General features: G+C 38.4%; 1 protein-coding gene across 2 annotated transcripts in view; it reads left to right on the top strand.

Moving 5' to 3' along the window:
• Positions 1 to 27,511, top strand: part of HOOK3 (hook microtubule tethering protein 3) — a 97,981-nt gene extending 70,470 nt beyond the window's left edge. The window contains exons 17-22 of one of the 2 annotated variants that reach the window (XM_075526905.1): positions 5,321 to 5,355; positions 6,167 to 6,249; positions 8,245 to 8,345; positions 11,102 to 11,206; positions 11,325 to 11,396; positions 27,404 to 27,511. In XM_075526905.1, the coding sequence (XP_075383020.1) occupies positions 5,321 to 5,355; positions 6,167 to 6,249; positions 8,245 to 8,345; positions 11,102 to 11,206; positions 11,325 to 11,396; positions 27,404 to 27,412 (405 nt within the window). In that variant the 3' untranslated portion in view covers positions 27,413 to 27,511. Of the gene's footprint in view, positions 1 to 5,320; positions 5,356 to 6,166; positions 6,250 to 8,244; positions 8,346 to 11,101; positions 11,207 to 11,324; positions 11,397 to 12,930; positions 14,539 to 27,403 lie in introns of those variants that run through there. The other variant, XM_075526904.1, reaches the window with a different exon arrangement.

The raw sequence follows: 27,511 nt of genomic DNA, 5'->3' as shown, positions 1-27,511 counted from the left end.
ATATGTATATGGAGATTTCTGATAGTTTTCCATATTTGCTCCTATGATCTTATCACTAAATTGTACTTCTCTAAATAGGATGTAAGACATAGTAAGACATTTGTCTGGAAAAGAAAACAATCCTATGTAGAGAAGATGTCAGATATGTTTTATTTGATTAATTGTGTCTGTTCCAATAGTAAACTTAGCACTAAAATTAGTTAATTAGAATAGAGAGTTGTGCAGGGAATTAAGGAAATGTTAATTCTCCATGTCTTAATAAAATATCTGAAGTTATTCTTGGTTTAGTTTTCATAATGAAAGTTAAGGCCTTTCCTGCCAGTGGAAGCTCTGTAATTGTGGATGTAAATGTATCTCGTAACGCCAGGCAGGCCAAAACTTTAAAAAAAAAAAAAAAGTTAAATAATTAAGCCCTCAATATAATGCAGCATTTTCTGTTTCTGTATATGCAGTTAACTTTATTTTTAATGTAAGAATACACATTGTGGCAGAATTAGTGTGGAAAACAACTTTCAGTCTTCCACTCAAAAATTGTGTTTGCTATCTCCTGTATTTGAGAGAGGATGCTCTAGAAGTTTCTTGAAAGCAGTGATTTGTTGGACTGTACATGCACAGTGTATGCTCACAATCTCAGTGTATTGTGTTGGTAATTGGCAACAAGTTGTAATGTGTTGCTTTCTATTGTTGTGGGTTTGTTTTAACTGATTTATATAAAACAGTGAAAGTTTTTACTAGCTGCTTATTTTCATTTAAGAGTGTGTTTAATTTAGCTTATCCTTCTAATTTTCAGAATAAACTGTATGAAAGTAAAACACCTAGTTGAGTTCAAATAAGATTATTTTCCTAAGTAACTTAGAATGCGTTTTAGAATGCATTTTAAAACAGGTACATACTATTACATGATTCTGAGATATTCTTTGTTGTCTTGGTTATTGGCCAAAGTTAGATTTTTCAGGGTGAACAAGAATATGAAAAAATTACTCAGATATTGAGTATTGTAAGTGATCCCTGTCTAATTGAATTCAGCTTTATTTACTGCAATTTTAATTGTGTCCCTTTTTGAGGCTCTGGTTTTAGACAGTAATATAGGACATGTGGGCAGCTCACTTACAGGACTGGTTGCAGCCTGTGTAGGCATCATCTGAGATGATTCTGTTAACAGCAAAACACCATTATCACAACACCACGGTACAGCCTGCTGTGTGTACCAGCCAACCCTTGTCAAGTCAGAGTTTGGCAAGTTCATGGTACAGTTGCTGCATTCCTGGCTTCTCTGTAGGTCTGACCATGCCAGTGGTGATGTATAGACACTAATCCCATGGCCAGTTTTGCTCAGTTCAATGTGTAGGAAAGAAGCAAAAGAGAGAAGTTTTGAGGCTGCAAGAACCTCTGAAGGTACGGACACCTAATCCAATCTCCCACACAAAAGCAGAGCAAACCTCAAAGTTAAACCTAGCTGCTCAAGCAGATGGAAATTGTGCTGGGGCCACCTGAGTTATCCTTAAGATACCCTTACAAAAAGAGGGATTCTTCAGAAGCATGAGAAAAAGAATAAGGAGAGACATGGCATACAGTTCATTGGTGCATGATTTTCAGCATGTTTCCTGTTTTTCACTACTTTTCTGCAACACACTGAAATCCGTATTTTTGTATACTTATATGTAAATATGCTCAACCCAGAAAACTGAAGATCCTGTTTGTATTCGGTCCAGAAATGTATGATGAGGGCTTGGGTTTTTTTTTTTTCAGTTTTGTTTGTTTTCAAAGTTGAAGCAATTTTTAGGCTTGCCCAAAAAGTAGTAAAAGCACTATCCTAACCCAGGCAAGTATCATTGCAATGATACATGCTGCTTGCTGAGGTCCTCAGGGGAAGCAGTTTTGGTCTTTGTATTGAAGTGCAGTGGAAGGTGGATGTTAGAAAGATATCAGTGCCATTAGGCCTGTAATGGGCACCGACATATCCTGTTGGGATGCATGATTAGTCCATCCTGGCTGTTGCCTTGCTAGCCAGGGAAAGACCTCCTTATTCTAATCTTCTAGACTACAGAATTAACTCAGACATGCCTGATGTAGTCAGAATAGCAGGTTTGATTTATTGTCCTCCAGAATGCAGTGTAGGGCTGCTCAACAGGTACCCTGAACAGCTTTGACTACATAATTTGCATGCCTTATTATAAGTCTGTTTTGTCATCCTTGTTTTCCCTTTCTCTGCCCTAATTTCTTGCTATATAAACAACCTGCCTTTAGTTACTTCTAGCCACTGGACCTAGTCTTGCTAAATCCATACCACATCTGGTGTTTCTCATACTGTTACATACACAATCTTGGCCTTATAGGCTGTTACTGATAGCTACTAACACCTCCTGACTTGGCACCTCCCTAAAAGGTCCTCAAAACTCTGTTACCTGTTTGGTTACCTGTGAAGTTCAGCCACTTTGCTCATTGGTGAGACACTGGAACAGAGAGGTGGTGGATGCCCCATCCCTGGAAACATTCAAGGTCAGGTTGGACGGGGCTCTGAGCGACCTGATCTAGTTGAAGATGTCCCTGCTTTTGCAGGGGGGTTGGACTAGGAGAACTTTAAAGGTCCCTTCCCACCCAAACTATTCTATGATTCTATGATTACTCTTAGTGTCTGTGAAATCTGACCATCCTTCACATTGCTGTTTATAATTTTTGTCATCTTTTCACGGCGTTAGCAATCTCATCAAGCAGTTTTCTCAAGTCATGTGCCATAGTTTCCCTCACCTTGCTAAGTTAGCGTAACCTCAAGCCAGAGCCTAGCCATCTGCTGTGGCCTTAACATGCAGAACAAAACCAAACTTTGTCCTCAAAAAGGGGACAGACCTGTTCCTTTGGCTTGTTTAAGCATGAAAGAAATTTCCAGCAAAAAGACTTTATTTCTGTAGATTTTTGGATGTAAAAGAAAGATAGCACTTAAATACTGGGGATGATACCTGTTTTCTAAAACCACACCATAATAAGTTTTTTTTTTCCTGGTGTTTTGTAAGTGGAACTTGTTTTTATTGGGATTTTTTTTAAGAGACTGGTCTTCAAATGAGAGAACGATGATTACAGTAATTACTTGTTAGGAACAGAGGATTTGGTATGTGGCTTTGAAGCTGACTGAGACTGCAAATAAAAAAGTAATGTTTGTCCATTTTTAGAGTAATTTATTTGAATTTATCTGCCTTGCTACAAGTATATACAGGATCTTTGTATGGCTAGAATCACACCTTTTACCTTTTACTCTTTTTCCTAATCTTGTGTCTTGGGTAAATTACTCTGGGTAAACTCAATCCTGCTTCTTTTAATTGCGTGTGCTGTTTATTGTTGTTAGTTTTTTTGCTTGTGAGAACATATGATCTGTCTAGATGGGAGAGGGGTTACTCCCACAACAATGCTGGTACTATGCAAATAATATATATGAAAATATACCAGTGGAATCAATGTTGACAAGTAGTTGTATCTGTTCCAAGCTAAACCCAAGTGCAATATAAGGATCGCAAAAGAAAAGCTGAGTTCAATTTTTATTTTCTTAGCTTAGGAAAATGGGCACTGCTGCCAACTTTCCCCTTTCTTGTCTAAACCAGCCAATAGTCCCCTAAATGATCAGACCTGAGTGATGGTGCCAGTCCAAATGCTTTGTGACCAAGAAAGATGCATACAAACTTTTATTGTTACAGAAAAGGTGGTGTTGCTGCAGTTGTTCAGAGGACTGGAAAAGAAAAAAGCCAAATGGTCAAAACCTGCAGATCCTTAGCTGCTACGAATTTCTGACTCTGAAGTCAGTAGAGTCATGCTCGCTTGTTGTTACATGCTCCCTTGTTTTCTTCTAGTGTGATAAGGAAATCCAACTTTGAAATCATGAAAAAGCATGACCCAGGAATGTGATCAAAGACAATATTTTGAAGTATTTACACTATAACAAAGCTAAAAGCTTTTTTGGGTGCACACAATAGTTGTCTCTGTTGGCCAGGTGCCTAAACCTTTGTTGAAAGACCATTGGACAAAAAGCAATGACGTAATTTTTGTTGTTGATTTTATCTTATATTTTGATGACGTTCTGGACCATCGGTCACATGCTAGACCCCCAATGTGATTGGTTCTGGATAAACACCAACCAAAAATGCAGTTTCTGATTTAAATATTGTACATTTGTCTTGTATTCAATGTGGCAATAACACAATTCGGAATCACTCCACAAAAACACACACATCTCTTAATTTTGGTTGTAGCCCGATAGACTGCATATTTTCTCCTGTTTTGTTACTTGTATGATTTTTGTTTTAAAATGACTTTCCAAAATAGCAGTTGGTCTTCTTTGAAATTCTGGTTTGAACACAATGATTTACAAATGTGCTTCTTTACTATTTTTACATTTTTGCTTTTAGCAATAGTTTTAGAAAATGTTACAGGATGAAGCTGCTGATGAGAACAGAGGAGAAAAATGCGCATGAGTGAAAAAATGCATAGCTTTAACTTTTTCTGTTCATGACTTTCTAAATAGTTTCTTCTGTTGGCTGCTGTTTTGCTTTATACTAATGTCATCTCTTTCTTGGCATGGGCTTCTGCTCAAGGCTATTGTGAGTATGGCTTTCTATTTACTTAACACTACTTTCAGTTTATAGACATTTATTGGTTGGTTTGGTTTTTTTTTAAGATACTCACTGTATGAAGTGAGTTTAAAGTTAAAATGAAATTTACTTTGAAGCTTTTATTCAAAGAGCTTCTCCACATGTGATTTAACTAGAAAGTGGAACACTGTAAGTTGTATGATAATTTTTATGTGTCTGTAATCAATAAAGATGAGAAACAGAAAAAAGGTAAAATTTCTTCTATACTCCAGTCAGAAACACTCTACTCCCTCTAGTTTCTACAGCGCCAGGAATTTACTTCAACTAATTTGCTACATGTCCTCATGCAAATTGCATTGCAATATCGGTAGGACAGCTTTTCTAGCACATTTTGCTGCACTTTCCAATTTCAGGTTAATTTATTAAGTCTAATTACAAAAGTAATGAAGAAATAAAAACAACTGCCATAGAATTTTGTTGTTTATGGATCTTGCTTTTATTGATCCAATTCCTGGGAAAATATTTGTAAAGTTATAAAGCACTCTAATTTCAGGAAAGTCACACAGCTGTGGAGAGAAGGATTGCTACCACAGAGGATGGCTTTACAGTTGTGATCTAAAACTGAGTGAAGTAAAAAGTTGGATTTTGGTTAGAATGTCAAAATCATATGTTCTAAAATAATTTTGAAATTATGTTAAAGCTCTGCAATATATTAAAATAAAACATTTAACTTTCTGTTTTAGTCAATTCTTCTGAAAAAGAAACTTGAAGAACATCTGTAAGTATTTTGTTTGCCTATTTTGTTTGCCATTTGACATGATGTATTTTCCATATGGTAGGGAAGGCAGACAGTGGTTAATCATGCATCTGGAAAATATACAACTAAGAGAAATTAGATAACACAGGAATGTTTGGGAACCTGCTGTTCACATACTATTTTCATCTCATAGAAAACCTTTGTGAAAGCAATAGGAGTGATGAAGGAACCATCATTTTGTGGTGGTTAGAAAACTTTGCTTAACATTGTGTAAATCTTTACTCAAGAGGAGTAAGTACTTTTGTTTTGAGGAAAGCATGTTAATGTAAACAACATTGATTTGTTTACTTTTTAGTATACATTATGGCATGAAAGGTGACATTTTAGGAAGTGTTATCATTTTATTCTACTATTTCTGCACCTTTTTTACTTCCCTAAAACGCAAAGAGCTGTTTGCTTTTTGACTGGCTTGCAAAAACAAAAGTAGTTTCTGTTGCCTTTGGGTTTACTGTTCTTTCTCAATGTAATCTCAATTACGAGTATTCATTTTAGGCATGCATTGTACAATTAACTATAAGTTCTAAATTAAGTTTATAATTATTGAGAATGAAGCTGTTTGTTGTTACAGTTCTCCATACACCGTAATGTTTTTCAGCTTATTTAACAAATATTTCCACAGTGACATGGCCGTTTGTCCTCATGCCCCACAGCAGAAGTCAATCGTGCCCTCAGAAGTGTATCACTCTCTGAGGATTTTTTGTATTGCTTAATGTTCATTCAAGCACAGTAATAATACTGGGAAAACAATATGTGCTTTTATGGTTTGTAACAGTGAGAAGCTCCATGAAGCTAACAATGAGCTACAGAAGAAACGAGCCATTATTGAGGATTTGGAACCAAGATGCAATAACAGTTGTGAGTCACCTGTGCAGTCTGTTTCTTTTCTTTGTAAAGTATTTTATGTGCAAGGTCTTTAATTATAATACCTATAAGAGGTGCAAGATCAACAAAATGTACATTTAAAATGGCAGTGATATGTGTGTTGTTAATTTCTCTGGAAGCTATGGTGACCAAAAAGATGCTTCTAATGCTTGAAATGCAGGGGATCACATTTTAGAGACCACCATACTAAGAAATTACAATGGCCATAGAAATACCAAGTCAGTGTCATACCTGTCGTTGAACCTCGGCTGTTCAGAGCTGTCATGTCTCCTAAGACCCTAGTTTAGGAGATCCTTGGTTATTTTTACTCCCAATAGATGTTCCTTCAGTGTGTTTTCAGAACTATGTTATAATTTGAGAAAATTTTCAGGCACTGGTCAAAGAGAATGTAGGATATATGTCATATTGCTCAGATGGTATCCAGAACCCAGCATCCAGTTGTTTTTTAGCACATTAATGCTACATTTTTCCTGAGAAGTATTGAAGCAGGTAGATTGGGGTTTTTTCAAGCCTACTTATTATAGAGGAAGGCAAAAGATTGCAACCAATGGCAGCTTTTCTGGTTGTTCCAAAGCAATTTTATTCATAAAGAGATCGAGGAAGATGGAAATATCAGTTCAGTATTCATTACATACATTCTGTATCCAAAAGAATTTTCATTTGTGTTGAGCTAAAGCTGCAGAATATGGTATAAATTCCAAATCTTATGAAATGTTAGAACACTTGGAAGGATGTCCATGGACTTAATGAATAGCTAATAAGCACATAATCCTGTCATATTTGATAAGTTACAGTGCGAGTGTAATAGCAGTCTTCTGACTTGCTAGCTTCTAAACATTAGGGCATATTGAGCCTTCTGTAGTTAGTTTACTGAAATTAGAATTTGCTTCTTAAAAATCTAGGTCTGAACTTTTGTCTTGGTAAAATAAAAATAGTTGTACCTTCTTCCTTTCTTTCCACGCTCAGGAAATGTGTGTGAATTTTTTTTTCAGATTCTTTTAACTATTCTGGATAAGGCCAAAATGCTTGGGCATTGTACAAGAATCATGGCACATTTTGAAAAATGGATTCTTGCAGTCTTGGAGACCATCTGCTATTGGTCCTCTTACTGATCAATGAAAATCTTACTTGGTCCTGTTACCAGCTTGGTGTTTTCTGAGTGCTTAGAGAGAAAACTGTAGGAAAAACATGAAAGAACATTTCAAAATGAGGCTGCAAAACAGATGGACTGAGGGTTGCCAATTATCTAATGTCATCTGAAAACCAGACGTCAATGTTATATGCTATTTGATCCAGGATGATGCAATTGGGTTTTTGTTGTTGGGTTGTTTTTTTTTTTTTCTGAGATTGAGAAGATATATAGAAGAAGTATAAGCAATAGTGGCTTGACGGATTCTTATATCAACACAGGAAAAGGCTGTGCAATGAAATTTTCCTACTGGTCTGCACTGCTGCTTAAGAAAATGAGGGAGAAAAATTAAATTGAGTATATTCATTTCACAAGTCTGATTAAATTGTGTCCAGTGGTACAGTTTACCAGATTTAAGCAAGAGTTGTGCCTGTTAAGAATTATTCGTCTTACATAAAATAGGAAAACTCATTTATCTGAGTTACAATACCAAGTTATTACGGAATCTGTAATTCATTAGTAAACTCATTTTCTAAGTGTGTTCAGTAATGGGATTGATTTATGATTCCATTTCTTTTTATTTTTTCATAGTTTTAAAAAAAGCAAAATTTGTGTACAAAACAACCATCTCATGAGATTATACAGGAGTACACATTTTTAATGTGTCTCTGAGCTGTTCAGCAATTAAAACAATAGTATCTGTTACATCAGGTACCTTATGTTAGCTTTTCTTAACTGAAACAAATTCTAGCTGTGCCTTTAAATGGCTGTTGAAAAACATGAAAATAAACATAATATAATTATGTTATTTTCCAATGTGTGTGTCTCTTGACATAAAGCACTCAAAATTGAAGAATTACAAGAAGCTTTACGGAAAAAGGAGGAGGAAATGAAGCAAATGGAAGAGCGATACAAAAAGTATTTGGAAAAGGCCAAAAGTGTAAGTATATGTGTTCCCTGTTAATGATTCCTCTCTGACAGACTGCACTGCATGTCCTCTCTGCAGAAGTAAAAATAAAGGCAGTATCTGTATACACACTAGCAAGTAAAAGAGAAGGAAAGCCCAGTGAGTTCTTTGTATCTTCTTACCATTACGGTACCTAATACTAATTAATTCTGCAGAAGATTTTACCCGGTTTTGTGTTCATGACTGTCCCCTTCTGCTTCCTATCCATAAGCCCTTCTGATGCCTCTGTACAAATGTATACCCACTACTACAGATTTTTGAGAGTCACCCAGGCAAACCTTGCTCAGCACACTTTCATGTCAGCTGATGACAAGGAGAGGGTGTTAAACCCTTTCTAATGCTGTGATAACCTATTTCTTCGCAGAAATTCTTCCAGACTTCTATCTCTGAGCGACAAATGTATAGAACAGCTAAAGTGGTGTCCATACTAGGACTGGTGGTATAGAAATAACTGAAATAGCTGTGCTGTATTTTAGAATTGGAGAACCACCTATCTAAACTAACTCAAGGGAAGGAAACTCTGTGAGCAAAAGTACTCTTTAATTGGCTTTTGTGCTGGGACTTTTGGGGGTTTCTGGCACAGTTGTCTTCATGAAGAGTTCTACCTCTTTGTACACACAAATATAGCTTAGTAACACCAAGTAGAGGCACAGTTGGACCAACAAACTCTGATTTTATCAGTTTGGCAGAGAAGGAAAAGAAAGTTTGGGTTTCTTTCCTTCACAGGTGGCTGGACCTGTTTATGTGTGTTTCTGGATGGTGTAGACTTCTTGTGGTGCTCAGTCAGTAACGTCTGTCTTACCTGAAGCAGACAATTTGATACACTTTTTTATAAATATAGCTTTTAGCTACTTCAGATTTAATCAGTCCTAATTGCTCACATAAATTGCTTATTCTTTTTGAGGGGCTCAGAATTTACAGGCATAGGTAATTACACATGTACCAGAGCCATCTTTACCAATTTAAATTTGGTTTTGCTTTATTTATCTTTTGCTCCTGATTTCTATTCATGTTCTGGTTTAGCTAACTGGTTTAGAAACTGTTTTAATATGGACTCTTTTATTGATGCTTTTTGCAAGTAAAGTGATCTTTTTAACTGAACCACCTTTGAGAGCTGTTACATTTCTCTGATGACGTTCAGCATTCTTTTTGCCTTTACTGTTTAATATATGCTTCTGTCGAGAAGCTGGCTAATATTTAAGTATGATAGTGAGAATGTGGGTATACTACCAGCTTTGAAATGGCAATATTGTGGTCTTAATCATAGTCTCATTTATTTTCTTACTATACCTTGATATTTTATTTGAGTTTCTCAAAAGCATACCAGTGTCTTGTTCATCTGATCATGGTAGTATCAACATATTTGCTATGGCTGCGTATTGTTAAATTGGAATCTGTAAGTAGGTTCCTAATTTGGCAAAACTGTATGCTTCCTTCCTTTACTACTGTGTAGTTTCCTCAATGACTTCTTGTGGGATGTTTCAACAGTCTTAAGGAAATCTAAACAAATAAATTTTTTTTTTTTTAACATCTTATGTTGCTGGCTGTGTCTGAGTATTCCAGTGAAAGACAGAGTCACAATTTCCCTTTTCAATAAGATTTGTTTATTTGTATGTACTGTGCTACTATAGGGTGTTTTATACAACAGTAGCATGAATTATTTTAGGTAGGTTAGCTTTTTGTGATATTCTCATCAACTTTCAGTTTTTTGGTGGTGTTTTTTTGTTTTGGTTTGGGTTTTTTTTGTGAAGGAGAGTACAGTCATTATAGCCTTCCACTGTAGAAACTGTATCCAGGTCTCATGTCTATTTTAGAAACATAGTATACTTTTATGAGTCTTCCTTGATGAGTACCATTCAGTAAAAATGACTTATTAAAATTTAAAACATTGTTTATTTCAGTGTCTGGACACAATTCTGAAATGGGTATAAAGGCAAAAGAGACGAAGTCTCTTCCTATATATCCAGAGGTTGCTAAAAACTCTTAAGCTATTTTCTACTAAAGGCTTAGGAATCTAGGCATTTTTCTGGATTTGTTCTTGGTTTAGCTCTGTGTTTGCTAGCACTCATGCTACCCATGATGGGTGCCACATACGAACATAACCAGGTGTCCCTTCATCTTATTAGTAACATAATGATCATGCATGTGCCACCAAATGCCTCTTGGCTTAACAGAGCTAGCTAGAAATGACAGCACCTGGTACCCAAAAAGGTGAATCATGGCATCTTTCTGTAAGGACCAAAGTGGTCCTTCCTCAGGTGGGAGGAATTGACAGGTAGGTAAACTTTAGCTATAAAGAGAGAAACCTCTGAGAAAACATTTCTACCACTGTGGCCCCAAAGGTAGTGCAGCTAGGTGTAGGAACTGCATATGTTATTCTGGGATACTGAACCTCTTAGGTGTCACTTTTTCCTATTGGTAGTTTTGTTTCACAGTCCTGTAAAAGAGAGCCCGGTTCAGATATCATATCATGATATCATCAGATAACATATCATGGCTGATACTCAGAGGCAGAGCCTCTGTCATGCTGGCTGTCAAGATTGTTTTACAGGAGTCAGCCTCTTAAAACTGCACATCCCTCTGTTTATCGTTTCTTACCACTGACATGTTTTAAGTCACTTTTTTATTTCTTAACCTGACTTAAAAGGTTGTAATTCCTTGATGTCTTTCCCTTCAATTAGATTGCTTTTGCAGGATTTAATTAAAAACAAACTGGTTTTCTCTTACAGGTCATCCGCACCCTAGATCCTAAGCAAAACCAGGGTGCAGCTCCTGAGATTCAGGCTCTGAAAAATCAGTTGCAGGAGCGGGACAGAATGTTTCATTCATTGGAGGTAGTAATCCTCATGTTTCCTGGTAGATGTGTAGTTCCTCATTGTTTTTTAGGTATAGACTAATACTTTTATTATACTTTGGTTCTAAATGTATGCTTTTTTGATGTTTGTTTTATAGAAAGAATATGAAAAAACAAAAAGTCAAAGAGAAATGGAGGAGAAATTTATTGTTAGTGCCTGGTACAATATGGTAAGACTCCCCCAAATTTTTTATTTAAAAAAAAGAAAAAAAACAAGGAAAGAAACTATTAATATTAGTTGTTTCTGGGTTGTTTATAACAGTATTCATTCATTTACAGTTTTTTTGTTTGAAAAGCATTTTCCAACACACAGACACAGAAACAAATGCTTCTTAATAATTTTAAGCTATCACTATGTAACAGTTCCTATGGTAACCTTGCGGTAAATGAAAAAGAATGTGTTTGTTATTTTCAAGTTTTAAAACCAGAAATGGCACTTTCTAGAGGGAAGGATACCTCAGATTACTATTTTTTAATTCCAGCCCTTCAGTTATACTGACTTACAGTGCTCAAATTTACTTTCTTCTTTGATTCTCCACTCTTCCAGTAGTTTCTAATGAAGGGGCACAAGAAAAGCAATACAGCTTACTTGCTGCAGTAAGTGCTCTGAGAAACGACCCCTTTAACTTGGGTGCAAGTTTAGCCCCATGCAAAGGGTGAGCACAGGGGCACGACCCTCACTTAAATTGTTCAAACCATAAGGAAGTGATCTGTGCAGCCATACAGGTTTTGCTGGGCCTGTATGCCGGGAGATTTTTCACCTTCGTCAAATGTGTTCAAGACTTCTCTTTGGCAGAATGTGGCTGCATTGAAACTGCTCTTCAGATAGAAAGAATCCCTGACTTGTGTAACATTCATGTTTCATTCTGCTTCATCACAGAGTTCAAATTCTTCCTTTCTCTCTTCCCTTGGAAGAGTTTCCTTCTTGCTGTTCTATATTCTTGTTATGTCCATGAATAGTAAGCCAAAAATGGTACTTTTACACAAAAATGTACCATTCAAGCAGAGTGTTTGAATCCTTTAAATATTGAAGGCATTTTCAAGTGACTAGTGTCCTTGACCAATTTTGTAACATTAGTCCCACTGACAAGCAGAAGACAAGCTTGAGCTAAGACCTGTGGTTCAGTAGCCTGTCATGAACACAAAGACGAGCATTGATAGCTTTGTCTGTGTCTTTCTCTAATTAGCTTCTGCTTTCATACACAACTACACAACCCATCGCAGGTTCCTTCATGTCCTCCTTGCATTTACTGCTGAAAACATACTTTCTCTCAAGATGTCCTCCTGCCATATGAGCTGGTATTTTCACAGAGGATGACAATATTTTAATTATTTTCAGAAGAAAAGTACGCTTCTAGTTCAACATGCTCCAGGGGGCCAGAGTGGGGAGGGGAAGGACTTTTGAAAAGACTTGTCCAGTTACCATGTGTTTATGTGGAGAAGCATGTGTTCAGATCTGGGACACTGGGGGACCTGCTTCTCAACAGTTCCTCCAAACCTGGACAATGATGGGGGGGGCGGGAAGAGAAGAACACACAAAGAGTTAGGAAGAATATCTTAGCTTTATCCTTGAAAATATGATGCTTTGTGTTTAAAATTCAAAATAGCTTAGTCAGTGTTAGTGAAGAAGGAGGTAATAAACAAAATGTAAAGTTGTTCAGTGTTATGTGTTGTATTCACTGAGAAGTTTCTCTTTGTCCATAGGGAATGACTCTGCATAAAAAAGCAGCAGAAGATAGACTGGCTAGTACAGGCTCAGGACAGTCCTTCCTGGCTAGACAAAGGCAAGCCACGAGCACAAGGAGATCTTATCCTGGTCATGTCCAGCCAGCAACAGCAAGGTAGAGAAGCCTTGCCCTTAGAAAGAAAACTGCCCTGTGATCCAGGCTACTTCTGTTGCAAGTGACAATATTCAAGGAAAATCAACCAACAGCCTTTCTTTTTCTCCCTTGTTACTGCTATTATTTTACAGTTCAGGAAAGGGTTTTATTATGGCTTCTAATTGTTCTGTAATGCCTTTTGCTTATATTTTTTGGAGTCCATCTCTCCCTCTCGCTCTCTCTGGATTTTTTGAATGTGCCAAAGTTTTGAAAACATCTAGAGGAGTGTTGTATAATAACAGAGTCTGATTTGTATGAAGCCTGGTCTCTTATGAAAAGCCTTATATGGGCTGTGTAACAATTTAAATTTCCTGTCACAGTTGATACGTTTGTGCCTATAAGGGTTGTTACACTTTATAAGACTTTCTTTGTTCAAAGGGAATTAGGCTTTTTTATTTCATGTGCTAACCTGTTGCTTCAAAAAAAACACTGAAAACTCATTACAGAAATGCAAAATTAGTATATAATATTATTGTGAAATATATTTGCTACTAAAAAACAATAGCAAAAAGAATGATTTTTTTTTTTTTTTTAAAATCTCCTACATGCAAAGTTTCTCTTATTCTTGCCATTTAATAGGGAAGCAGGATGATTTTTTTTCAGGTTTTTCTTTATCTACTGGTGTAGATAAAAAAAGTTTTGCTGGCAGAGCTGAATGTTTTCAAATGGTTTGTTCCACTCTTCTTGGTCAAGTGTATGCTTAATATATATTATAAAAAGATTGAGAAATATTTAGAATACTCTAATATGCTACTGCATCATCCATTTAAGAAGGACATTTGTTTTAAAATTTTGTAATTATGGATGAACAGTAAATAATGGATCAAGGCCCCGATTAATATTGTTGATGTTAATGTATTCCAGTTGTCATCCCCTACTAAAAGACTTGCTTTTAATATATTGATTCAGGGTATAATTGTTTCAGTTGCCTTACTAATGGTACCAGTGCCTTCAGGTGAGTTTGTTACTGACTTTGTTGGAAACTGGCTGTGATTTGCTGTACTGCCTTTTTAGTGTGTAGCTGGTTAATTGTACGCCACTCATTGTAGCACCTTCATGTTGATCAGTGGGGTGGATGGTGACGCCTACTATTAATTTAAGTTCTGTTCCTGCAAAGTTCTGCTTTTTCCCTGACTAATTCTATGCTCTCCCTATCATTTTTGTCAAAGAATTGATGGACACAGAGGACCTGACTATTGGTTGCAAATTTCATATACATACATCTTGTGGTTGATTCAGTTTTAAACATTTTCATTTAGAGAGTGTTTGGACCCTAATGCACATGCAGTCTGGTTTATAAATTTATTCTTTTACCTTATTTTAATGCCATCCCAAGTGAAGACATTTTTTCATAAATCCCTTTAGAGAAAAGACATACTGGCATTTATTAATCATCTGAAAGTCTGTGTTAATTCACAACTTGGGTGGGACGAGCAAAGGATAATTAAAACAAGCACACCTGGATTAAAGAGTAAGGAACAGGTGAATTACACTTTTAGGTACTGTTTTATCCTCAAGTACATCTTCTATTTTAATCTAGGCTAAGAAATGCTTTCAATATGTGTCTGAAAACATTTATTAGTTCTGAGCGCCCCCACCACCCCGTAATATGAAAACAGATGCTGAAGTCTATTAATTGCATATAGGTTTGTCTTATAGGTTTGTCTTTTATTCCTCACATTTGGAAAAAACTGATTTTCTAAAAATTCTCTTTACTTAATGTATGACATGTCTGGGCTATGCTTGCAAGATTAGATAAGACAGTAAAAGTATCTTCTTGTGTCCAGAAAGGTAACAATGTAAAGGAAGTTTAGAACAATTTGGGTAGCTCAGTGAGGTGATACTCATTGTGCTGTCTCTTACCGAGATAGAGAATACTCAAGGGACAAGAAATCGTATGTATTATCTAGCAAGATGGCCACAGTTTGTGTGGGATGTCTTTTACTGATCTTATTGTGCAATCCATTCTAGTTATTTGAAGAACTCTTTACCACATGCCATGTGTGAACAGGGGCAAATAACATTTGATGTTCTTGTTTGATATTACAGCACTTTATATCACCCAGAGAAAGAACCTAAGAATACCTAAAGCTCCATTTTTATTTTAATCTGGCTGGCTCAGTCTGTTACCAAACTTCCAAAGCCTATTTGTGAAAGTAACAAATACCAGGACCTTAATGGGAAGTTTTATCCCTTAATTTTGTCTAATAATTTAGTTTCCTGTTGCTATTAATTAGGTGTAGGTCTCAAATAACTTGAACACAATCTGCACACTAGAGTAAATCTACTTGCTTTTATTATTTTAACATTTGTTTTACTATTTTTGCCTCCAAAGTTTTGATGACAGGCAAATGCCCGTGATGGTTAGGAGACGAACAAATGCTGATTAGGACCCCCATTTTTAGCTTTTACTTTCCTGTCTCTCATGGCTTCTTTTGCTTCTTGGTGGTTGTTGGCTTTTATCTTCTGCTTTGTGGTTCTGATCGGTCTTTCCTATTCCCTTAAGATAAGATACTGAAGTGTTTTCTATACTTCCCTTCAAGAATATATAGCATCATTATATAGCATCAAAGAATAAAACAAGACTAATATTGAATCTGTGCTTTACTGTTGGTCATAGTAAATGTTAGGCAAGATTGAACAAGCATTTTGTCTTTTGAGAATTCGCAAACTTGTAGAAATTCTGGTATTTCCCAGAATTTGTGTTGAATATAAAAATCTAAAAATATACTGTAATCTTACAGAAATACACTCTTGCTATCCAGTTCCAGTAAGTCATTTGTTCTGTCTTCTAATGGTAATTATCAGGAATTTAATTCTTTGCTGTTCAGCATTTTACTTCCATCATTTGCTGCATACATCAATTCTTGATCTTTGGGTGTGGATGAATGCAGGTGGTGAACACCATTAAACCTTCTCGCTCACAAGAACAGCTTCTTTATTGAAAGGGTTCAGCTTCATTATTTTCCTTGCTTGTTATGTAGCTGTGGAATTAGTGTGGTATGAAGAAAAAGAAGGATGTCAGAGTGTGACTTCAGGGAAAAAGCACACGTATAGATGAGCTACCAATGAATGCTGTCTCTTCGTCTCATCTTCAGTAATAAAAGAATATAAGCAAAAAAACCCTGTAAAACAGAGTTCTCTCAGTACATGAGATACTTCTGAAGCTTTAGGAACACTTTCTGGGGCAATAAAGACTATTTACATCAAAATTGTAGTGGTAATTATTAAACCAATGCTATATCCTGTCCTGATACACTACAAAAAAACCCTGCAGATTGAGGTTAAAGAGAAAAGGTTCTCCAGGGCAGGGATAAACCAGCTGAGGAGTTAATGAGAGTACATTCCTGAGCGCTGTGCCGGGGATCTGCCCAGAATAATCTTTCTGAGACATTTTAATTAATGGCAATAAAAGGTAACAGTTAAATGCATGCATTTTTTCATTGTTCAGAGCAGAAGCTTAGTTTCTGGTCTTAAAGGATGTGTGTGCAGTCCAGTTCATATACTTCCATGAAGAGTTAAGTTGTTAGCATATCTGATCAGACATTACAGAAAAGAATGTTCGAGTTCCCCATTTTCTTGATAGCAACATGTAACCCCTTGGTTTATAACATGTATTTTCCAAGTGCTGTGAAAACGGAAGTAATCTAATTTAAAGGTAGTGTGTTCCACCCACAGTGCAAAGGAAAATAAATGACTAGAGCACACAGATTAATATATTGTAAAATGAAGTAAATATATAATGGCTACAAGATGCTTTTCATTATCTCTTTGGAAATAAGCAAATGGTACTCTTGTCCTGTTCTGATGTCACGTGAGATAGCAGTAATGCTTCTACAAGTGTTCTGTGGGTTTCTATTCATGAAGGAGCACCGGCAATTTTATATTCATTATGTATGAAAGAATTAGCAGTGAATATTCCTATTACTGCTTTATAATGATCTTAAATAGAAAGTGGTACGTGCAAGCTGTCAAGAAAATTTAAGAGGATTTGGCAATTTTAAAGTCCGTGGTATTTTGACATGTGCAAGTAGCTTTTGCTTTTCCTCAGTTCTCTTGTATATGAGACTACCCACTTAGCAGCTTCCTGGATGATTTTTAGTGGGTTTGATTGTCTTGATGTGGTGACATTCTCTGTAGAATTAATTAGGTAATTGGAAAATATTTTAATTTCACCACTTGATTTTCTTCTAGTTAGTGATTTGGAGGAAGATTGTCCTGAATGTGGCTAATTTTTCTTTTTCTTATGAAGCGAAACAGTTGAATTTTACTCATTTTGTAGATTTTTATTCTTGCCCAACATTTTGACTTTTTGCAAGGATTGATGAGGGAGGTATTTTTGCACTCAGTCAGCTATGCAGTACTGACTTCTTATGGGTTTTTGCACATGTTTTAGGTAGACTGTGGACTCTGTGTTTTGCAGCAATACTGTATTGATAAACTTTGGTATCTCCAAACCAAGTTTAGCAAATTTTGCAGGCATTTTCCTCACTGGTATTGTGCAAATAAATAGCTAAAAGAGGTTACTCTGTCAGGAAATACTTTCAAGTGGTGTTTTTTCCTCTAAGCCAAGTAGTCATACTTCAGGGGTGTCACCTACAGAGTAGTTTGATAGCTGGATTATCACTGAAATGTGATCTCAGGAAATCAAGCACTTACAAAGAAACCTTTTCAGAAGCCCTTCCTTAGAACAACTGTATTAGCTGATGCTGGCAGTATGATACATTTAGCATTGTGCTAAAATGAAGAGGTGAATGGTTGTAACAATTTAAATGTAAAGATCGGGTAAGCAAGAAATGAAATTGAATGAGGTTTTGAGTCTTACAAACTGCACACAGCCCAGACACATATCCCCTCCCAAATCTTGAGCAGTCCAGCTCCCTTCTGTATTGGCAAGAGCACTGTGTTTCGACTTCATGCCTTGCATCAGGAGAAAGAAGTGAGATCTTGTGTTATCTCATAGGTTGGTGTAGGAGCAAGTAATGTATCTCAGTTGTGCTCAGAACATCTCCACAAGCCAAATGATATTATTGGCTTGTGGCAGATGTCAGATTCTAGGTAGGATCCTAGCCGTACCTCCAGTTTGTCACTTTAAAGGAATCAAGAAAATGTCCTGGCATGACTGATTGCATTGCCTTGCTCCTGTGATCTTTCTTCCCTCTGGAAGTCCAGAAAAGGAGCAGAAGCTTGTCAGTGACTCTGCAGGCTATAAGTAAAAATAAGGGGTGATTTCTTCAGTTTGAAGGTGGAGGAGACAGACACAAGCAACTATTAAGTACAAAAATCTGAAGAGCAGTGTGTCCTTCCCCATTTTGCTCTTTGGTTTTAATTTAAAAACAATGAAGCAGAACCTGAGCTTTTGGAGCTGTGTTTTTTTATTATTATTATTAATTTTGAATTGCAGTTGACTAAGTATTAGAGGCGTTACCTATGTGAATAAGGCAGAAGCTGTCATTATCAGCCACAGCAACCTCAGACTTCTTGCATCTGGTACAGTGAACCTGGGAGATTTTGACTCTGCTGCCAGCTTCGTTGCACCATTTGGAGATGTTGAGGACTTGTCTAGCTTTGTCCTCTGTTTTTCCTTGACTTTACTTTTGTGGATTCATTGAAATATTGGGAAACAAAGTTAATTTTTTAAATGTATCAGCTCATTGAATTAGGTAATGAATGAATGCCGATTAAGGAGCTCTAGAAAACTTGACAAATCATACAGTCCCATGGGGCATTGAAGCAACACCTGGCAGTATAGCCAAGGCAGCTTCCTAGACAAATTGTTCTGTTGTCAGATTGTAGTCAGTGGATCAGTAGGAGCTGATGAAAACTGCAGTAATTGAAGTCCTTATTTATTAGTTGTTAGAGGATGGTTTTGCTGTTAACTTTACTATGGCCCAGATTCTAACCTTCACTTTTAGGCCTTGCCAAGGTAATGCAGGACTGTCCTGAAGTAGATCTCTGCACTAGTTGGCTCTGGTGGCAAATGAGGAATTTCTTCTGATGCTGTTTGCTGTGTGTATAAAGTCATTTGGAAAACTGCATCTCCTTTACACTGCATGCCAGTTCCACACTGAAGGCAGGTTCCATTTGTCAGATAAAAATTTCTTGCTCCTGTCTTGTTGCTTTGGATGCCAGAGATTGACCCATACAACATGAAAAGCATTGCTAGTAGAGGGAAATCCAGGACAATTGGGACAACCAGTCCTGTCTGGTTCATTCATTGCTTTGCATTAGAAAGGTCCTTTACTATCAGATGAAGTTAGCATATCACATTTCAGAAGGAGCAACGTGGTTATTTTAATTGTTACAAAAGTGGTCATTTGTCAGCACTTAGAAGAGCTGTTAACTACTGTAACATGGCACAAATCTGAGATGCTGCAAAAGCAAGTATTTCCACAGGTGTAAGATAGCTTATTCTGCAAATGGAACTTGAATCCCTAATGATTATCCCTAACTTTAAAAGAAGAGAAAATCAACATAAAGGCCAATTGTTAGCTTGTTAGCATGCTTGTGTTGTTAGCATGATCGTGAAAATGAGCAGAATTTAAGAGAAAATCCCAAATGGTGTAATATTTATGGAGTTATAAAATAGTTGTAGGGAGACCATCAGACTTTGGATTTGGATTTGAATATGACATTCATTATGTAGTTTTAAATTTTGTAAAGCAGAGATTGTAGTTCTCAGTCACCAAAGATTAGCAGGAGAGTAAACCTATTTCCTGCAGGTATCAGTGGTTTCGAGAGACTTTAAAGCTTTTATTTAGCAGTACCAGTAAAATCTTGGAATAGTTACAAGCATGACATTATAAGGCCACAATTCTTAGAATTTGTAGTCTGCTTTGTATTCTCTGGTTGTAAGAGTTATAAAAATGCAAAGTGGTGTTAATACAGCTCTGGAAGATGCTATGTTGAAAGGCTCCTTTAAAAAATCTAAAGGAAATACCATGGAGAAAGACATAGAAAGAATAGATGCAGAAAGAAAAACAAACTTTAGCAGTAGAAGTCATTAAGTAATGAAGTTAGGAAATCTGCAGGAAAATAAATCTGGAGGTAGTTACTTCAAAGCAGAAGCTTGGCAGAAATATTTGGGAAGAGTGTCTAGTGTTAGACTTGAAAGTGAGTAGATGGCATTGCTCTGATAGCTTTGGTGATTGCGTTACAAAGTACTGCCTACAGACAGCAGATTGTTGGCTACGGAAAGCCTGGTCTGTCCTAGGACCAAACATAGACTGAACAGGAAAAAAGTAGTTGCTCGGAGAGAACAAGTGGCTGGGTTTGGTTTTGGTTTTGTTTTTTTTTCTTTGCATCAGATTTGACTTATGTGAGCAGTGCTCTGAATTAAAAGTTCTTGTGTTGGTAGGTACCTCCAGAGCTGGCTAGGTTAGTGAAAAAGTTTGCCATCCTTTCTGTGGCTTTGGTGTGCTGGAGTTCTCCCAGTCACTTCTGTGTGTTGAAAAAACAGAGGGCAACAGCAAAAAGTTAAGGAAGACTTTAAGGGATAGATAACCACTTGTAATGAAGTAGAGCTAATGAGATTAGGCATTGAATATTGTAGGGCAATGCCTCACTAAGAATTAATCCCCCAAGCTGGCAACAAGCCTTCACTTATAGCTGGAATATTTTGGACTGGCAAGGGAAGGAAGTAAGAGAAAGTCAATCCTCTATAGACACATCTGCTGCATAAACTGTCTCTTTTTGAAGATGCTGCAGAAGCAGTGACAGGTTATGCTGAGTGAATTTACCCTCACATCTCACATCTTTGTTGTCTTCTGCAGTGTTGCTGCCTCAACGGGTGGCTTTAAAATACATTGAGTAATTTTGAGGAGTTCTTGAAGAGAAGGCAATTGACAGATGATTTTTTTTTTAGAAGAAGATTAGAATTTCTAGTCAAGAAAGGGCACTGTCAGATGAATTTGTTACATCATTGAAAGAAAATATACTGTCCTGAGTTTACAAGACTTCTTAAAAGTACTATTGACTCAAAGAGAAACCTACAATGTCATTTCTGTATATGTGCAACAGGACACTTGAAATGCTACTAAATAATAAGTCTGAACTAAGTAATAGCCAGGTGAGAGTAAAGGAGTAGACTATAGTCATTTATACACAGTAGAATAGATACATGCTTACGTAGCTTGAACTTTTAATTTTTTATAGGCTAACTACAGTAATCTTTGCATTATTATTCCTGAACTCTGTAACTTTATGCACCCAAGCAGTGCCAAGCAAGCTTAACAGGCAATGATTACTCAAAATATACTCTAGAGGTCTGCTTTGAATGTGTTGAATGTGGGGTTTTTTTTTCTAATTTTTATTCCATTTGATTTATGTCTCTATGTTTATATTTTTTTTTTCAACTATGGTTAGTATTCTGGGTTGCTGAATGAGAAGGAAGAAAGAGGGATACGTAAGCTGCAGGACTTTAGCAGAAAGACAGATTTTTTTGCAATAAGTCCTTGAGTTTAGTTACAAATATTCTTCCTTATCTATTTAACCTGGATTTTCCTGTCACAGAACTGTTCTTAGAATCATTTTTGACCAGTGCAATACTAGGGAGAAGGAAGTGGGGAGAGAAGCAGTTTGCATGCTTTGATTTCAGTCTGGTGAAGCTATTTTGCTCCTTGTAACGTCACAGTGAGTGCAATGCAACAATGAGAACGAGCAGTTAGTGCTGTGCTACACTGTGTGGGGATATTTGTGTTACTTGGAGAAGCTGAAAGCACTGTAGCTGTGTTAGGAAAGCATTCCACCTATACAGTTACACTGGCCAAGAAAGAGGGTGCATCAGCAAGGATGGAGAAATATGCCAACCTCTCCAACTCTCTTCCAAACTTAGATTTGCTTCCACAGCGTTATGATGTGCTCTTTGGGCTGCTCACTGGCTCCTACTTAGCTTATTTTAACAAGAATACATATAATCTTCTTGCAATTCAAACCTGTATTTGCATGCAATGAGTAGAACATGCCAGTGTAGTGTGGCAGTGATGCTGTTGTAGCCTCACGCATGGGATGAGCTTTGATGAAACATGAAGTCTTCGGTGGTGCTCAGATCTCGAAGGCTCAGACAGTCATTATGACCCTGATTGTCTTTTAATATATAACCGCATCCAGTATTGGACAGGCACCTTTCACTTTATATTGCTTAGGTTTTTTAACTGTTGTACTCACAGACAGCAGGAATGCCTGAGACTTTCATCGCTGTGTAAACTTAAGTTTCCATAGCTGTGTTAGTTGGGAATGGTGCCCTGAAGGACTTTACTCAGAAGTGTTTAAATTTGTTTGAATTATGTCTAAATTTAGATATTGTTCAAGGCTGTTTTGTTGCTCTTTCCAATTACTGGCATGTAACCTTCCTATTAATTTGAAGAGTTGCTCTGGCAAAGATGTTTTGCCCATGAATTTGCACAACTCTAAGTAGAGACGGCCTTACTAAACTGCTCTGAAAAATACCTGTTCTGTTCTCTGGGTTTTTTTAATGGTAATATGTTGTCTGCTTTTTAACTTTCTTCTTTATTCTTTTATTTGCAGTGATGTGGTTGCATGACCTGCAGCATTATAATAACAGGGACTGTTCAGTGCATGACTTGCTTTTCTGTCCAGACTGCATAACCAAAACTTAACCAGTTCTACACATAAGACTCATGGCCATCTGATTTCAAAGGGAGATCTACTTGCAGAGAAGCTTACCATCCTGGGGAGTGGCTTTCCCATTTCCCGCTTCCATTTACTCTTTCTCTTCACAAAAAGTCTCCTATGAGGCTAGAAGAGAGGAAATCCAGTGTTCAGAACTCGACAGGAGGCGTTCTGCAAACTGACAGAGCGCTGTCAGCTCTCCATTTTACTTCCGCCTATCCACTTTATTTAATTCTGATTAACAGTATTAACACACAGACTTCCTGCAACATTTTCATATACTGAACTATAAAAATCTAGTCTTAATGAGTTCCTAAAAATGCCTTTTGGTTACTGTTAAAATTTCAAACACCTGCACCCTTAAAGGATCCACTTTGAATCTTTAAATAATTACAGTAAAGCGAAGGAGGTATTTTACCAGGAGAAATGACTAATGAATTGCTGCTTGGCCATCCCATCTTCCTTAGAAAACCAGGCAAGGTTCATCTGATAATCTCCAAGCCAGGCAAACTACCGGGCGGTATTTTGTTCACAGGCACTGCCTACTTCCTTACTATGTATATACAAAGTAGTTTGTGGCTGTTGTGTTTTTCTCTCTACATTTTAGCTGTGTTGTCAGTTTCTTTCCGAAACCTTTTTTTCAATCTGTGTACAATTGTTGAAACAATCTGAGGAAAGAACGTGAATGGAGAGAAGTATGAAAGCTGTCTACACTTTCAGTATTATGCAGACTGTCCTTGCCAGTTTATAATTTGCGTCGTTTATCTTTTACCTGTACTATTTTTTTCCTTTTTTCTCCTTATTGCAGTCTTAGCTATTTAATTTCCAATTGCACTAGCTTGGCTGTTTCTTTGTATTACGAAGTTTAGCTATAGGATTTGCCATATGTAGACAGTGTAACTCAAAATGCTTTGTACTGCCTATATTAATTTAAAAAGCTGCTTATTTAATATTCTTAAATATCTGCACATTTGTACTACTGTATCTTTGTTTTGTATTGGACATCCAGTACTGGCAAGATTCAGAAGATGAGGGAGTGCTGTAGTGTTGTAAGTTAAGAGGTTTATTGTGTAGGAGTTGGTATGTAACAAACGGGGAAGGGGGCTTTTAAGCCACAGGACTGGCCAGAAAATCTGAAGAGAGTCTGAATGGTGAGCACCATAAGTCGTTTGGTTTAAGTCCAGTTCTAGAGAAACCCCATTCTTGCTCACTTGGATCTTAATCCTGCAAAAATATAAACACTGTATGTACTCTGCTTACTCTGAGAATGGTTTTGCTTATTCAGACAGTAGCATAACCACCAGCCCTGTTTTCCATGCTGGAGAAATGTTGTGTCCACTAGTCTCTGCAGTCACTTCTGGTCACAAAACACAGTGCATGCCTCGTCCCTGGCCTGTCAAGTGGGGCTCTGGGCAGAGCTGCACCGCGTGTGCTGAGACCCCTGTGTGTGTTCAGTCCTCAGGGATCCTGATACCCACTGTGTCAGTAGCGTTGTGCAGAATGACTTGGAGAAAAGTCGGATTGTTTCCACAGTGGGGTCTGTGTCACCTGGCAAGGGCAAGGGCGGGTAGGAATGTGCTCCAAGCAGACCATGCAGGAGAGGGAAGGATAAGCATTAAGATCCTGGTGAGAAGTGTGTGGTGTGTTCCCTTCTGGATACTGTACCAGACGGGGGAGCCTGTGGCTGCCAGGTGCTCTGGCTGACAGCAATCTGGAAGGACTCCCGGAGGGGGATATGTCTTTCCTGGTCCACCAGGACCCGGGGCAGTGAAGTCTGACATGACCTGCAGGCAGGATCTGGGGTTTGGTGGTGACAAGTCAGGTATTCCTGCAGCAGAGGCAGCAGCACTTTCATCAGACTGAGTCCAGCAGAGAGCTAAAGGGTTTTTGTCTTTCCAGGTCTGAGCCATTGATCCCTTGTTACATGTCAGGGCAAGCGTGATTAGAAGAAACTTCTTTTTGTTGAGTGTTAAAGGCATGGTTTGTTTCTCATTTGCAAGTGCTGCTCTGGCTGGGACCACACCCTGCCCCAAGCCAGGCTGGGTGCAGGATCCCTGAAGTCAAGGGCTCTGTGCAGGGCGGCAGGGGATAGCTGTGTTTTCGTGCACCTGCCTGCACAGGTGTCCCGCGGTGAAGCCAAGCAGTACCTCATTTCTCCAAGTGGTCTGTGCAAATTAGAGACTTAGTATCAGTTGTTCTTGAGCTTGACGACATTTGTATGTAAGTGTGTTTAGCTTGACAAAAATTGTTTGAGTTCACTAATGCAACAGAGAGATGTCAGGTGGGGCCAGTAACTTTCAGCAACTGAGCTGGCTACTTCAATTAGATTAGCCTAGCATCTCTGTCATGAAGTGATTGCGAGCTCACAACTCAGAGGGGATCTCCAGCATGTCTCTGATATACTAACTTAATTTGTGCTGCATAGAAAACTCTCTTACTTTCCTAATAGCAGCTTGTTTGACAGTCCTGAATTAAGTGTTGACCAATTATCAAAGTAACTGTTTGTGAAGTTGCCAGTGATATATTTTTTGTAAAAGAATGGATTCATAGAATGTCAAAACATTAATTTCCCATTTCAGTTCATCTACAAATTGTGTAACTACCAGATTGTGATGGTAGCAGTATTAATATACATATCTGTATATAGACAAAAAAAATACTCAGTAATGATCATTGGAATCAAAAGGTTTAATATTTTTTCCCACTCAAATACACTAATGCTTCCAAGGTGACAGAAGAGTGTACAGTTGTTAAACAAGTTGTAAATAAATGCTTATATAAAATGTAAATGGTTGTTTTTCCTTTATTTGGTACTTGGTTATAAACTGAGGCCAATGCATGTTAAAGTTACTGGTTTGAGCATGAAGTGCTGTTTGGCTGGACGAGATGATGGTAGCTGGCGGGGGCTTTTGCAGCCAGTCGGTGGTTAGCAGGGACCTCAGTGGAGTAGGAATAACATGGGTAATACAAACCTTGCCTTTAAATGCACTTAGTCATTTAATGAGTCGGTCACATCCATGAGTCGGTCACTACAGAAGAGCTGGGAAAAAAATTGGACTTTGTAAAAGCACAGCAACACCTGGGCTGCAGGATCTTAGCTATACAAATGGCATATTGGAAACGCATTTCCTGGGGCTGTGCAAAGGGGGGTGAATGGCAGGTTGGCAGCAGCAGGAGTACACCAGAAACCACCACTCTGGAAAGCATCCACTCTGGCTGCCCCATCACAGCAAGAATTGCCTGACATGGTTTGCCTCTCAACGGGCCAAGGCTCAACAGCCAAAGTAATACAATTTTCTCTTGCTGATGGAAGTTTAGCTACAGTGGTAGCTAAAGGGGGGAGAGGGGAAACCACTGCTACTATGGACAGAAACAGTTGTCCTTCCTTTCTGCATTGATAAGCAGCTTTGCCATCTGGGCTGGGAGGATGATGCGATGTCAGGCATGGGTAAACATTGTTAGTTGTGAAAGAGAAGGCAACAGCCAGCAAGAGATGCTGAGCCCGTGAGTGTCATGCATGGTGCTGGGGCTGAGAAGACCCTGCCGCAGCCTGTCAGGGGCTGCTCTGTAGAAGGAATAGGAGAGCAACAACGGGAGGATCCCCTGCCACAGCATCACTGTGTCAGTAACGGGAGAGCCCTGGGGGGCTGGGGAGGGCAGGAGAGCCCCAGAAGTGGTGGCCAGCTCCCCCCAAGCCACAGGCAGTGTAAGGTAGAGGCAGGGAGCTGCCAGAGCCTCACCTCCAGCTGACAGTGATTCACTCGGGTCCTCTGCCCCCCTCAGTTGCACCTCTTCACCTTGGTCATTACTTCAGTGGCTCCTGCCTCTGGCCATCATCCCTTCTGCTGTCCTGTTGTTTTTGCCACTGCCAACCTCTCCTTCCTTTTGCTGCACTTTTTTCCTTCCGAACCCCCACCCCAGCCCCCAGTATGCTGAGACCCACAGCAGCATCCCTTGTTCCTGCCTCCCCCCTCCCTTCCCTGTCCCTCAGACTCCTCCACATCAGCTCCTGCAAGGCCATGGTCACCTCCCTACACCATTTACCCCCTTCCTTATGACCCACAGGGGGAGGAACTGTGACCCAGCACACCCCTCACCCTACCTCTCCACAGCTGCTGGCCCAGCAGGGAGGATGCAGCACTACACACCCATAGCTGTCTCCTAAGTGTGTTTATCCTGGTGGTGTATTGGATGTTCTTCCAGGAAGCAACGGCCACTGGTGTGTTAAAAGGACATGGTGGAAGCACAGTGTAGAAGCTGCACAGTTCCCCCCCTTTTTTTTTTTGCTCACAAGTAACCACTTTTTGTATCCACTCTGCTCTGCAAGCAGCAGCCAGCAGCACAGTTGCAAGGAGGCTGTTCAAGACTGGCTGCAAGGACTGCAGGACCACCAAGGAGGGTGGTGTCACTCTGCCCTTCAGCACAGGACACAGCACACCACAGGGGACTTTCTACCAGTGCTAGGCACACGTACTTAGTTCCTTTTCCATAGGAGCTAAGAGAATAACATGGCCTCAAAACAAACAGCAAGGCACCCTCTTTATTTGGCAAAGCAGGCAGATCCAGAAGTGAAGGTCACATATATCAGGGAAGAAGAAAGGAAGACTAAGTGATGTAACTGGAAAAGTCATCACATACCAAATGTATCCACTGCTTCCCTGTTTCAGGTCTTCTGAGAGTCCCCAGAGGCAGCAGAGCATCTCCACCTCCTGGGACTTCTGGCTGGTAACAGAGAATTGCCTTTACTCCTTCCCAACAGACAAGCATCTCAAACC

This window comes from Mycteria americana, chromosome Z, assembly GCF_035582795.1.
Source record: "Mycteria americana isolate JAX WOST 10 ecotype Jacksonville Zoo and Gardens chromosome Z, USCA_MyAme_1.0, whole genome shotgun sequence".
Taxonomy (NCBI): Eukaryota; Metazoa; Chordata; class Aves; order Ciconiiformes; family Ciconiidae; genus Mycteria; species Mycteria americana.
The sequence above is the reverse complement of the archived record's forward strand: the minus strand, read 5'-3'. Positions and strand labels throughout refer to the sequence as shown.